At 43.9% G+C, this 13,595-nt stretch overlaps 1 protein-coding gene across 1 annotated transcript in view; it reads right to left on the bottom strand.

The window, feature by feature from the left end:
- Window positions 1-12,571, bottom strand: part of C4H6orf58 (chromosome 4 C6orf58 homolog) — a 45,756-nt gene extending 33,185 nt beyond the window's left edge. The window contains exons 1-2 of the mRNA XM_075594784.1: window positions 12,247-12,571; window positions 10,151-10,237 (exon numbers count right to left, since the gene is read on the bottom strand). Coding sequence (XP_075450899.1) covers window positions 10,151-10,237; window positions 12,247-12,565 — 406 coding nt within the window. The 5' untranslated portion in view covers window positions 12,566-12,571. The remainder of the gene's footprint in view (window positions 1-10,150; window positions 10,238-12,246) is intronic.
- Between the last annotated feature and the right edge of the window lie 1,024 nt (window positions 12,572-13,595).

Genomic DNA, 13,595 nt, shown 5'->3' with positions numbered 1-13,595 from the left:
GTATCTGGAGATACCACTATATAACTTGAATATGTGGAACATATGTGCAATGCAAACAAACATAACATAATAATGCAAAGTCCATGTCCACATAACGAGGCGATACCGGCCGGTACCACTGGCGTGGAAATCCTTTGGCAAAGTCTTTTAGCAAAGGATGTTGGGTGGATGCACCGGTCCAGGTTAGCTGGGTTCACCACAATGTCTCTCTGTGAAAGTCTCTGGCACTGTTTCTTTTTAAACTTATGGAAGAACAGTCCTTTTGTCTCTGTGGTTTTACCTACAGAGTGCATCCCCTTGTAGGTATGCCAGCTGTGGCAGCCTGTCACTCTAACACCTGGCGTTTGGCAGAAGGCGATGGCTTTTGGCTCCTTACGGAAGTGGATCGACACTCCTGGAAGATCAGTTGTCGAATCTAGTCCAGTAAAGAGGGCGTCGTTCGGGGAGACTCCCTGGAGCTGAGCACTGGGGCTGAACACTACACGGATTTGATCGGGTTCCTGAGGGTGGTAGACCCCAGATGATCGGAGGTACCAGCATTCTTCACCTTTCTTTATTAGAGGTGCTGGCTTTGCGTGGCCGGTAAGGAATATCTTCTGGATGAAGGCCACAAAGTTGTTTTTGGTCTCTGGTTCCCTTTGTAGGTCGCAGAGGTACGATGTGAACCTAGAGATGGTATGTTCTCCATTGTTTGGGAGGCGCCTTCTTGGTGAACGGAATGGTAGCGGGTTCACCCAACTGCCAGGTCCGTTTTTGACGAGCTCCTTGACCGTTAACATCAGGAATTCTCTATCTCCCATCAATGGTGTTCGCTTGTCGTCGTCATTTGTGGTCTGGAACGCTGTGCACCCTAAGTCATTGGTACATTCCTCTTGCAAGAGAACGTTTCCACGTATTTTGGTGATACGCCTTTGTGTCTCTTTGTTGACTGCCCTCAGGAGGTTGTTCTCTCCCTGGACATGACAAAAAACGGTCTCTTTTGTCCTTGTAAATCCTTTTGGGAAATCTCTGCAACTGTCTCCTCTTATGTTTTTGAAAGAACAGTCTTTTTATCCCTGTGGTTTCACCTGCAGCGTACAATCCTTTGCGGCTATTCCAGCCGTGGCAGCTGGCTGCTTTGTCATTTGACATTCTGTGGAGAGGAATGTCTGTATGTCTCAGCTGTGTCATTGCTCACAGGGGAACTGTCTGATTGTTTCTTTTCCTTTGGGAGATCTTTTTGTCGGTCACCTTCGGGAGGTTACTTTCTTCGTTCGGTGGAGTCGACTCGTTATCCTTGGTTGTCTTAACCACTAAGCATCCTAGGCCGTTGCCACATCCCCCTGATGTGAGGATGTTCTTGTCGATCTCGGAGGTATGACCTTGTCTCTTCTCTTCACTTGGCCCTTCTGTCACTTGGAGATGGCCAAGACATGGTTCAGAGAGGGATGTGTGTCCACATTCTGTTATTACCATTCTGCGGGCGTCAACATAATCTTGTCCGTGCTCTCAGTGCACGCGTTGCCCACTATCACCCATCCTAGGTCAAGTCTTTGGGCGTATGGTGCGTTGTGGGGTCCGTTATGCTGTTTACGGACTTTATGTATCCTCAAGATGTCCCTACCGAGCAGCAGCAAGATCTTGGCGCCTTGTTCTACCGGCGGGATGTAGTTGGCTGTTCCTCTGAGGTGCGGGTGATGGCGTGCCACGTCTGGTGTGGGAATCTCGCCCCTGTTTGTGGCCATGTGGTTGCACTCGATGAGTGTGGGGAGAGCTATCTTCACTCTGTTATCCACTGAATGTATGACGTAACCGCTTGCTCTTCTCCCTGTTGTCTCAGTTGACCCTGCACAGGTTCTGAGGGTGTAGGGTGAGGCATTGTCTTGTAAGTTGAATAAGTTGAAGAACTCCGTCTTCGCCAATGATCTGTTGCTTTGGTCGTCGAGGATTGCATACATCCGAATAGCCTTCTCAGGTTGTCCCTGGGGTTGCACTGCGACAAGGCATATTTTGGAGCAGGACATTTTGTCGCTTTCTTTTCCGCAAACCTCGGTGCGCTGAGACGTGACGGATGTTGGCTCTCCTTCTCCTTCCTCCCCGCCATGATCTGCTACAGAGGATGAGTTGTTAAGTTGGTGGAGTGTCAGCGCCTCTGGATGTAAAGATGTTACGTGCTTGTCACTTTTGCACACTGTACATTTGATTTCTTCTTTACAGTCTCTGGCTAGGTGAGTCGTGGAACCGCAGCACCTGAAGCAAACTCTGAATTCCCAAGTAACCTCTTGCGTTCCTCTAGGGACTTCATCCTGAACCCAAAGCACTTGTTAAGTGGGTGTGGCTTCTTGTGTATGGGACATTCCCTTTTTGGATCAATTGGTTCCTCGTCTCCGGCGACCGACTGATCGGGAGTAGTTTTGGTCGTGGGAGGCACGCCCGTCCTGTGGACCGAGATAGGTGTTTGAGTGTTACCGTATCACGCCACTGGTCTCTCATTCCTCAGACTGCTTGCACTGTGGCGTGGTTTGCGCTCCCAAGGTGAAGCTGGGATCGTTCCTTGTGCTTGCTGCTTTGCGGATGAAGCTCAAGAAGAATGAGAATGGGGGGAAGGCGACTTGTTTCTCCCTTTTGTACTTGGAGCCTTGTGAAATCCATCTTTCTTGGAGGTTGTAGGGTAGCTTCTCCAAGATGGGTCTCACTCCACGAGCTGAGTCCAAGACATTGAGACCTGTTAAGGAGTGGTCTTTCCTTGCAAACTCCAGCTCTTGCAGCAGGTCCCCGAGCTCTCGTAACTTCGAGTAGTCTTTAGCTGTGATCTTGGGAAAGCTGTCGACTATTTTGAAGAGCGAATCCTCGACTGCTTCGGGGCTACCGTAGCACTCTTCTAGCCTTTCTCATACTAGGCCAAGACCTACTTGGGGGTGGTTCGCGTTTGCCATTCGAAGTCTCTTCGCGTGCTCCCTGGATTAGTTCCCCAGCCATTTGGATAGCAGGTTGAGCTCTTCCCTTGCTGAGAAGCCCAGGCTGTTGATTGCGTCCTTGAATGGGAACTTCCACGTCCGGTAGTTCTCGGGACGGTCGTCAAAGCTGGTGAGTCCTGTTTGCACCAGGTCACGCCGGATCATGTACTTGGCTATGTCTGTCAGGCCTGAGGCATCGGCGTGTTGGTCACATTCTGAGGTAGTTACTGGGAGGGTCCATGCGGTCGCCTCTTCCTTGGCGTGGACGCGTGATGACTGCTGGTCAGTGTGAGGGGCTGTGTTCTCCCGTGTGGGTGTACCTGGATTGCGAGCCTGTTGTGGTCCATCCGTGTGCGTGCTGGCGTGTGGATCACTGTTGCGGCTGTGGCTATCCCAGGCAGCATGTGCCATTGGGGGAGCAGCGTCTTCTCCTCGTGTACCTAGCAAGTCTTCGGTGTCAGTGGAGTCACTCCCTCTGTGTTGAGATGGTGCACTGGTGTTTACACTGAAGAGGCTCCTTTCGTAGTCTTCAGTGTGTTGGATTGGATCCTCTGAGGCTATCCGTCTGTATGGTTGCTCCCCGCCGTCCTATTGCACAGCTGCTTCTAGGACTTCAGCTTGGGCTATGGTGGCAGCAGCTTCCCTTTCTTGATTTAGGGCTTCTAGGTTAACGTCCACCTATGTCTTTTTCCGTGCGGCGGTGGTAGTGGCTGCAGCGGCGGTGGCAGCAGTGGTGGCAGTGGCTGTATGCTCCTCCTCTTCTATGAAGACCCTTTCTAGTTTCATGGCTGCCTCTTTCTGAGCGTATGCGGCCCTGGCACGTGCGGCCTCTGCGGTGGCTCGCGCCTTGGTGGCGTTTGTGCTTGCGCTAGACACGTGAGATTGCACTGATCTTGCTGACCTTGATGAATGCCTGGATGTGCTTAAGCGCTGTGATGCGGTTTCCAGGAGGAGTTCTTTTCTCTCGCTTTGGGCGTCCGTGATGGCGGTCTGCACGATGCCATCGCGTTCTAGGTCGATCGCCTTTTGCAGTTCGCGTTCTCGCAGGCTATCTTCCGTGTTAGTTCTTGTTAGATAGGTGAAATATGCCTGTGACAGTGCTTGGTAGCGCGAGTGATCTATCTTCAATTGAGTTATTGCCTGCTCGAGCTGTTGTACATAGTTACCAGTGCCGGCAACATTGCATATCCCAAGTGTGGTTGTTTCCCAGGCCAACTCTAATTTAGCGCGGTGCGCTTCAATGTCAGTCTCATATTTTTCGTGGGCCTTTTGTGTCAGTGTGACTGTCCGTTTAGGCCTTGCGTCTGCCTGCGCCTGTTGCAGTTGCGCAGCGGTCTCTGTGTCTCAGTGGTCACTCTCCTGCGTGATATCTGGTGAGGCTCTGAGTTCTGCCATGCTGTAGGTGTGTGTAGGCCTTTAGCCAGTGCGTGTGGCGTGCGGTCTTTTACCTGTGTCAGCGATGGGCGACTGTCTCAGATGATGCCGAGCGGTGTCCTGCAGCGTTCAGTGTAGTGGTTGCTGTACTCACAGGTGTCCGGTGGCTCTGACCCGTGTCCTGGCGGGTGTCCGCTGGCGTGGCCCTTGGTGGCGCTGGCCGTGGGGAAGTGCGCAGGGGTAGGTGAGATGTTATCTCGTCACTATAGGGCTGTGCAGAGCGTGACTCAAACAGAGAAAAGACAATCAAAGTTCTGTTTATGGTGCACTGTTTGACTGCAGTGCTGGAGCCTTGAGTGTTGGTTGCAGGCTGTGTGCAGTGCAAGCTGGTTGCTGCTAGTAAGGCTGCTGCTTGTCAGTCTGCAGAGACTGTTCTGTGTTAGCATAAAGTCTTTGAGTAGCAGCTTCTGAATGTGTCTGTAAAGGCACACGGTCCTCCTTTTTCACTATTCTGGAGGCCAGGGTCATGTGTAGTATGATTAGCCCAGATAGGTTCAACTCGTTCCTTTTACAAGCACAACAAGTTCTTTGTCTTTCTTTACTTTATTGAGAAAAAGCATGGATTTACAAAGGCACTTGTGGATGATGGTATTGTGAGAGAATGTCTCTATGGTGAGTGCGCTTGATAGTGGGGAAAGGTGAAAAAGGATAAGTCCTTGCCAGTAGAGCAAATTACAGGAGAGTACTCACTCAGCCAGTGATGAAGGTGGAAAAGGAAGTGCCAGTGTATTCTGGGTAGCAAGATAGCCTGGGGACAGACCATCTGTCGGCAAGGCAGAGGGGGAGAAGGCAGACTAGCCCATTCTGACAGAAAAGCTGAGGTTGCTGTAGCAACTCACTGGCATAATGCAGAGACAGGGATCGCAACACTGTGTCTAACACACAGGCACTGTGAGTGTACAGAGCAAAATACATGCAGCTGGAATGAGAACGTGACAAGCAGAAGCTGCAAAGGAAAGGGGGGGGGGGGTGAAACAGAAATGTGGTTGTTGTTCCATGACAAGCAAGAGTGATATGGGGCAGCCCTTTCAAGTCCCTCTGGAGATATTAAACTGAAAGGATAGGAGACCTGCATTTATTAAACAGTGTGGCTAGGTGAGGGATAAGGAGCTTAGAATTTTTTTTTAACACAAATTGGTATAACATCAGTACACAGAGCTTTCGTCAATTTTGAATCCTTAAGGATAAGGGCGATCTCCTCTTGTGTTATTGGTTGATTCAGGTGTTGCTGTTAATCTGGCTTCAGTTTAGGGAACAGTGGGATGATGCTGCACTCCCCAATATATCAAATCAAAATAAATACCGGTGCACCTGGTTCAGGAATCTCTGGGTAGTACTCCAAAATCTGATAAGAAGGAAAAAACCTGGGCACTGAAAGTATGACGTTTCGGCCTCAAGGGCCTTTCTCAAATGCAAATGGCATATGCCATTTGCATTTGAGAAAGGCCCTTGAGGCCGAAACGTCATACTTTTTGGCTCAGAATAAATTTTCTAAGCAGAAATCCGCTGTGCCCAGGTTTTTTCCTTCTTTTCAGTTTAGGGAGACCACACATGTCTAGGAAAGGTGTTCATATCCCAGAGCTTCCCACCCACCTTCTATAGTGTTTAGAAAAAATCTTTAAATTTGGCAATAATTTTGGAGGTGGTCATTCATCAATTCCCATTCCTAAAACAGATTGCATGAATTTAGTTGGCACTAATGGCACTATGGAGTTTTCTTGCTAATATGGCGTGATCTTTATTACCTCTCACATAGAATTTCTGTAGGTCCACCTCATGTCTTGCTCAGCACGGCTTGATCAGGCTAGATTTAGTTCACCCCCTACACTCGTGATTTTTGCCATGGTGTTGATTGAGAGGGACTGTTTGTGGGAAGTTTCTAGTTAGGTCAGGTCAGTTGAGCATTTGTGGATTCTCTTGAATTTTACTTTTTTTTTCTCGAAACGATGGGATTCTTCTAAATTTGCCCCTCATCTATGCCTTATTGGCTTCCCATAGCGTTGTTTATGAATTATTCAGGGAGCTGGAGAAAAAGAAACCCAACTCCTTCCTTAAATGTTCTATAACGTATGGGACAAACATAATGGATTTATTCAGTCTCCAAAATTGGAGTATGGTTAGTGGGGCTATATTTTGAATAAATATGCTGAACATGGCATGATCTGACCAATTGATGGTGGGAATAGTGGTATTAGATATTTTTGGTAACAGGAGAGACTCCACTGTGTACATATCTATACGAGAATAAGATTTGTGTGGTTTGAAAAGAATATATAGTCACGTGTTCTGGAGTTACAAACTACAACTACAAACATCTATCTGTAAATCCTTCATGAAGCATGATAGGAGTTAAGCTTCCGGAGATAGTGGCTGGTGGGGACCATCTCCCCGCCCTAGCTTTGTTTGGGTTCATGACCGCATAGAAGTCCTCCCTGCAATGAGAGAGCCCTTTTTATATTGTGTAGTTTATAAGAATATTGTTGAAACATTGGGTTTTGGAGGAGTTTGGTGCATTTATGTTTGCCAGAGTTGTCTCGTTCCGCCTAGGGTACTCACGAGGAATAGGTACCTGTCCTCTTTGTCTCTAAGAGCCAGATCAAGTATTATAACTATATTATTGTTGATCAGAATGGCCATCCCTCTTTTCTTGACCCTCACAGATTAAATACGCTTGGGGATATTGGTTTTGGAAATTAGAGGGAGCAGATCTGGTGGCGTCTTCGGCCTTTACATCGGGTCAGTTGTTTGTTTGGAGAGGGAGCACGGGCCTCTCTAGGGGTGTAGCTGGGGAGACCTTGAATTGCCCTTTCCTAGGCTTCATTATGAGACCTCATATTAATGGAACAAGTCTGGAGACAGAGGGAGAGAGTAGACCGGCCTTATGGAGTATGTCAAAAGACTGTTCCCTGTTAGCTCTGCCCCCTTGTTCTCTGTATTCTGACTCCTGGCCTTTGATGGACTAAGCACTCTTAAGGCCACCAAGTCTGGGACAGGCATCAAGTAGAGTGTCAAGTTAATCAGAGACCTGTGACTTTCAAAGCTCATTTCACGGGAGAACCCTCCTGTACCTTTCCCCGTAGAACCTGATGGAGCAGGGGCAACAGTAATACGATGTGATGGACCAATTCATGAGTCCTCTAGGCTGGGTGTGACTCCTCCCAGAAAGCTCTTTGTGGGGATTCCACCTTGGTCCACATGGATGTCCTGCAGGCCTATTGACCTGATGGGGGGGCTACTCGGATGGAGCCCGAACTTTGAGGTAAAACAGAATGTGTCTGCTTGGTATTTAATATAGATCGGAACTCCATTTTTCAAAACAAGCAGCCTAAAGGCGAAGCCCCACTTAAACTGGACTTCTTTATTTCTCAGGGTCTCCATGACAAGTCTCATATTGCATCTGCTCTGGAGTGTGACGGCGAGAGGTCAGGAAAAATCTGTAGGCCGCATCCCTCAAAGTCCACCTTTTCTTTAATTATAGCGGTTTCCATAACCCTCTCCTTGCTCTTAAAGAAGTGACAGTGGAAGACAACATTTCTCAGACAATCTGGAACTTACACTATCAGGCTCAGATCCCGGCGATGAGGTCCGGGAACAGGAACAATCGGTGTATGTAGTAGTCTATTTCTTTTATGCCCTCGAGTTTCCCCATGTGTATAGTATGTTATTCCTCCATTGCCTGTCCTCCTGGTTTTCTAGACCCGCCGAGAACTCGGCTATCTTTATCCTCTTGGCCTGGATCATATCCTCATGAGAGAGGATAGATAGAGGATAGGGAGATCGATTCAGTTGGCCATCTTTTTCTTGAGATTGTTGGTTCACTCCTTGAGGTGCTGAACAGCACCTTTCAATTCTTTCACTACTTCATGCATTTTCATTTGAAACAATGTTCTGAGTCTCACGTAGAATTTTTCTATATCTTGTTTGGTTGATTCTTGAATGGTACAATGGTTTGTACACCAAAAGAAATTCACTTACATGCACACTACCCAAAATTTAAAATGTAACCTTTAATAGTTTTTGTCCCTGAGGAAGCTCCGTAGTAGGAGGGAAACGCGCGTTGGACGCGTGTTTGATGATGTCAGTCCCCTTTGTGGGGTTTTAATACAGTACTAGGCAGCCATTCATTAGATCAGTCAATTATATACTAAAATAGGGTAGTGGCCAGGCAGGATTCGCTATATCAGTCAAGGTCCTGTCCAAGAGTTTAAGCCAACAACCCTTATGATGGCTATTATCTATTAGACTGATCAATGTACTAGTGGGCTTTTTTGCTCACTTAGGCTGTTTTTGCACCCTTGCAGTCTCTCATTTTCCAGCATCAAGCATATGTATTTCAACATTAGAGACTGCTTAGTTGCCCTAGTTATCTATTCATTTAATTCATTTTTATATGTTTTCACATTTATAAATTGGTAATATATGTTTTAAGTATTGACTATTAAAGGTTACATTTTAAATTTTGGGTAGTGTGCATGTAAGTGAATTTCTTTTGGTGTACAAACCATTGTATCCCTCACTTTTTCTGATTCACTTCAGTTCACAGTTGCACCTACCTTTCATTATCAATTGTATTATTATTATTAAGTTTACACACATTCAGTATGGTTTAGTTGATCACTCCCTTACTCCCCGCTTTCTGTGTGATTCTTGAATGGTCCTCATCTTCATGCTCGGAGTTGGCCTCTCCTTGTAGCGAGCTGCTATCTTGAGTGAAGCTTGGGGTCCCAGTTTATTTATAGAAGAAGTCCATGACGTCCAGTGTGGTTTTCTTCGATTTTGTCATAATTGCCGTTTCCGGGAAATTAGAGATCTTTTTAACTACAGTGCAGTAAAAATATTGGTTGTTTTGACGGCTAAATTCTAGTATGCAGTCCTATACTGGCATAAAGCTTCAGCAACCTGTGACCATCCAGCTAGACGCAGAACCACGCCTCTCCCCATAACTTTTTTTTAAAAACATATTTGGGAGAATTTGGCAATGTTAAAAATTAAAACCTCTCTGGCTAACTGATCTACAGTACATCAAATGCAATGATCTTGATAAACAATATTTTACTGTTCATGTACGTTTAATAACAAAAAACACAGTACACGGACATTTAAACATACATTGCAATTATTATTATAATTTATTTATAATGCGCCAACATATTCCGTAGCGCAGTACAATAGGGTTGGAGGACGAAAACAATAAAATATCAAACAAACATTAACATGCATTGTTACAGTAGGTAAGGAAGGCCCGGACCCAAGAGCTTACAATCTATTAGGAAGGGAAAGTGGAAACATAAAGTACAGGGGGATAGGAAGGTCAGTGTGTTTCCTATAGCTGCGTGTTATTTGAAGGAGTTAGCGTTGGGGAAGAAGATAAACAGTGTGGCGGTAGAGCTACGAGTGCAGGGTAAAGATGGAAATGCTTCCATGTGATACAGACATACAAACAGATTTTTCAGTATTTACATTTTCTTTTCTACCGGTAAGAGAGAAAAAAAAATAGAGCTATTCTTGCATAAATTCAAACTATGGTTAGTCAGAGAAATATCATGCAAAATCGACGTGTACAGGGGCCAGGCAACAAGGGGCCAGAACTGCCATCATTAATTTAGCAATCTCCTGCATTTCTTGATAAATAACACCCTCATTAAAAACTGTAAGTATGTCCTTTAGAGCCCTGAAAATACATTATGCTTGATTTATGAGCATACAGCAATCGTTATATTACACAGGAAAATGATGATATACAATAATTAAAACTTGGTTATAGGATTTATGGTACTCACAAGCCCACCAGCTTTTTTCTGAAATGCATGTTTGGTCTCCGTTGCTCTGGCCACAAGTGGTTAGTTTTGAAGGATCTGCTAATCTTCCTAGATGTAGTGGAAAAAATACAATTGCAAGTTATGGTTACTGCTTTGTTCCTTTCTGTATTTTGTAATCATATTCTATTTTAAATCAAAATGTTCTTGTTAACGTGAAATATCTCCAGAATACCCATTGTACTAGAGTTTCTGAAAGGATTAATAATAGTCCTGTCTCTTTCCTATATAATCTAGTTTGCAGTTTGGTTTCCTTTGCCTTCTGTTTTTCCTTTGTGTTTTGTTTATGTGAAATGTTGACAATGTACTTAGTTTTGTACATGATCTGATAGTCAGTTATTATGTAACTTAATGATATACAGAAAAATATGAGGGCCAGTTAATCATTTAAATTACATGTCAGGGAAGCCTGTTATAAGTGAATTATGTGATTAAAAAGTTTGTGATTTTTATTTTATTTACATATTACCAACATTAGAGAACTTTTCTTATTATACTGTACATGGGACGCCTTAATTTCCAAGAGAGGCCACAATTTTTTTCTTATTAATATAATATTAGATCTAGGATTTTAATGGTGTTTTATAGTGTGTGTGTGTGTGTATCAAATTTAAATATACTGTATGCTCATTTGCATGTCTTAGGCAGGTCTGCAACCCCGCCTTTCAACATTATCACCCAGCACTTCCACTGCAGCAAGGGAGTCTGGGAAATGACATGCAAATGAGCACACAGTGCCACTTTTTGCTTCAAAAACCATTTTATACATAGTTCCTTATAGGCTTAAGCTTGCTGCATGGTCACAGCTTTGAGCACAGCCAGGGTTAAGATGCATAGCCAGAAAACCCACCCACAGCTGTGGAGGGTTTTTGTCACTTTTTTTACTCACCATAACTTAACTAAGTATGGTAAACCCCATCCTCATTGCTTCATTGCTTAGCCAGTTAACCAACCCCACACTGATGAGACCCATTAAGGTCGAAATATCTATATACTTAGTTAAGTTATGGTATACATACATGGTATATATATATATATACACTCACACAAAAATGCCTGCTACAGACTAAATAAAGAAGATTTATAATTTATTTGAGTATACTCGAGTGCTATATGGGACACTTATTTATATATATATATATATATATATATATATATATATATATATATATATATATATACACAAATAAAACACCATTAAAATCCTAGCTCTAATATTATATTAGTAAGAAAAAAAGGGTGGCCTATCTTGGAATTATTATATATATATATATATATATATATATATATATATATAGGTAGGTAGATAGATAGATAGATATAAATAAATAAATATACTCCATGTGGACATTATGTCAGTCACAGCGCAACAATCTACCACATATTGCCATTGTGTTGGATTTTATTTTTATTATTATAGCGCCAACCATGTATGCAGAGATATACAGAGATAATATTTAAGATATAGTACAGAGAACAATAATATAAATAGGGATAAGTAAATACATAAGAGTCAATATTGGGGGATAAACGTACATGTCTCAAAGAGTTTACAATCCAACTGGTGCGTTCAGGGACAAAAGGAATACTGTATGAAAGTGCAATTTTTCTTACGTTCACATCTACCCAAGGCTAGATTCTTAAGATGTGATGGATGGGGAAAGGGATGATGGTGAGAGACACAGCACTGTGATAATTAATGGGAAGCCTAGCCTTTTACTGTGCATCAGATTAACACTGTGTGAGAAGCTATTAATCCTATATGTGGCAATTATAATGTGTTAGAACTACATCATTTCAAATGCTTTTCAAAATGCGCTAGCGCTAATAAAATACATCATCCAATAATTTCTTGCAGTTGGATTTCTAATGTTGCAGATAATTAAAACAGTGAATGATCTTTAGTGCATTGCCTTTATCAAAAGGTAACAACATACAACTGTCCACCAAACTCATTTTCATTGTCACTGTGAAAAAATGATGTTAACGTGTTCTCAAGTGCTTAACTATACATGTCATAAACATTTAAAGAAGCTTCCCATAAAAACAGATATTCTTACCTGTGTGAAATTGCCAGCCATGTTGCAAAGGCAATCCCCAAAGCACATTCCTTTTGTTGTCAGGTTCCTTCATGTCCAAATATTGTGCTGTGACATTTAATAAAATTTTATACATCGCCATTCTTTCCAGATAATTCCAGGGATTAATGATAATTTTGGTATTCTGTATTGTAAAATCTTCTAACCTCTCAGAAACAATGTCCCACAAAGGTGGATACCCTTCTGGTTCACTGAGTTCTCTAGGATCCGCATTCCTAAAACACAATATTAGGCAGATCAGGAGTTGCGGGATCGCGTTCACTTTAGAGAATGGAACCATTGTCAATGCAGCTATGTATCAGAAACACTAATGTTATAAAGCCTGATGCCGGGAACACTGACATTTGAATTTGTATTTATACAAATCACCACCTGTTGTTTTCCCAGGAAAAGGCACTGTGGTTTCAAAGCAGAATTTGAAGGTTTCATGACCTAAAACAAATATATATACGTTTGTGAAAGACTAATCAATTAACCTTGCATACTGAGTGAACAGTTCAGACTTTAAATAAATATATATTGTTTGTTCTGGAAGTTTATTTTGTGAAGAAAATATCGTGGTTGAAAAAAAAAAAAAGGACAAAAACATATATGTAAAGCAAGCATGTCAAACTCAAAGGCTAATTCGGGCCAAATAAACAAGGTTTAAGTTTAGGTGGGCCGCAAAAAAACAAAAAAACTTCCATTTTCAAAGAAACGTACAGTAGGTTTATTTCGAAAAGTACCCAGTATAAAAAAAAAAGAACGATAAAATTAATGTTTTCTTCCTGACTCTTGGCATCTCTGACTCTCTCTGACTCTCCCTCTCCCTGACACTCTCTCTCACCCTCTCCCTGACACTCTCTCTCCCTGAAACTCTCCCTCTCCCTGACACTCTTCCTCTCCCTGACACTATCCCTCTCACTGATACTCTCACTCTCCCTCTCCTTTACACTCTCACTCTCCCTCTCCCTGACACTCTCACTCTCCCTCTCCCTGACACTCTCACTCTCCCTCTCCCTGACACTCTCCCTCTCCCTGACACTCTCACTCTCCCTGACACTCTCACTCTCCCTGACACTCTCACTCTCCCTCTCCCTGACACTCTACCTCCCCCTGACACTCTCACTCTCCCTCTCCCTGACACTATCACTCTCCCTGACACTCTCACTCTCCCTCTCCCTGACACTCTCACTCTCCCTGACACTCTCACTCTCCCTGACACTCTCACTCTCCCAGACACTCTCACTCTCCCTGACACTCTCTCTCTCCCTCTCCCTGACACTCTCATTCTCCCTTTCCCTGACACTCTCACTCTCCCTCTCCCTGAC

This window comes from Ascaphus truei, chromosome 4 (genome assembly GCF_040206685.1).
Source record: "Ascaphus truei isolate aAscTru1 chromosome 4, aAscTru1.hap1, whole genome shotgun sequence".
Lineage (NCBI taxonomy): Eukaryota > Metazoa > Chordata > Amphibia > Anura > Ascaphidae > Ascaphus > Ascaphus truei.
This window is presented reverse-complemented; position numbering and strand designations above follow the sequence as displayed.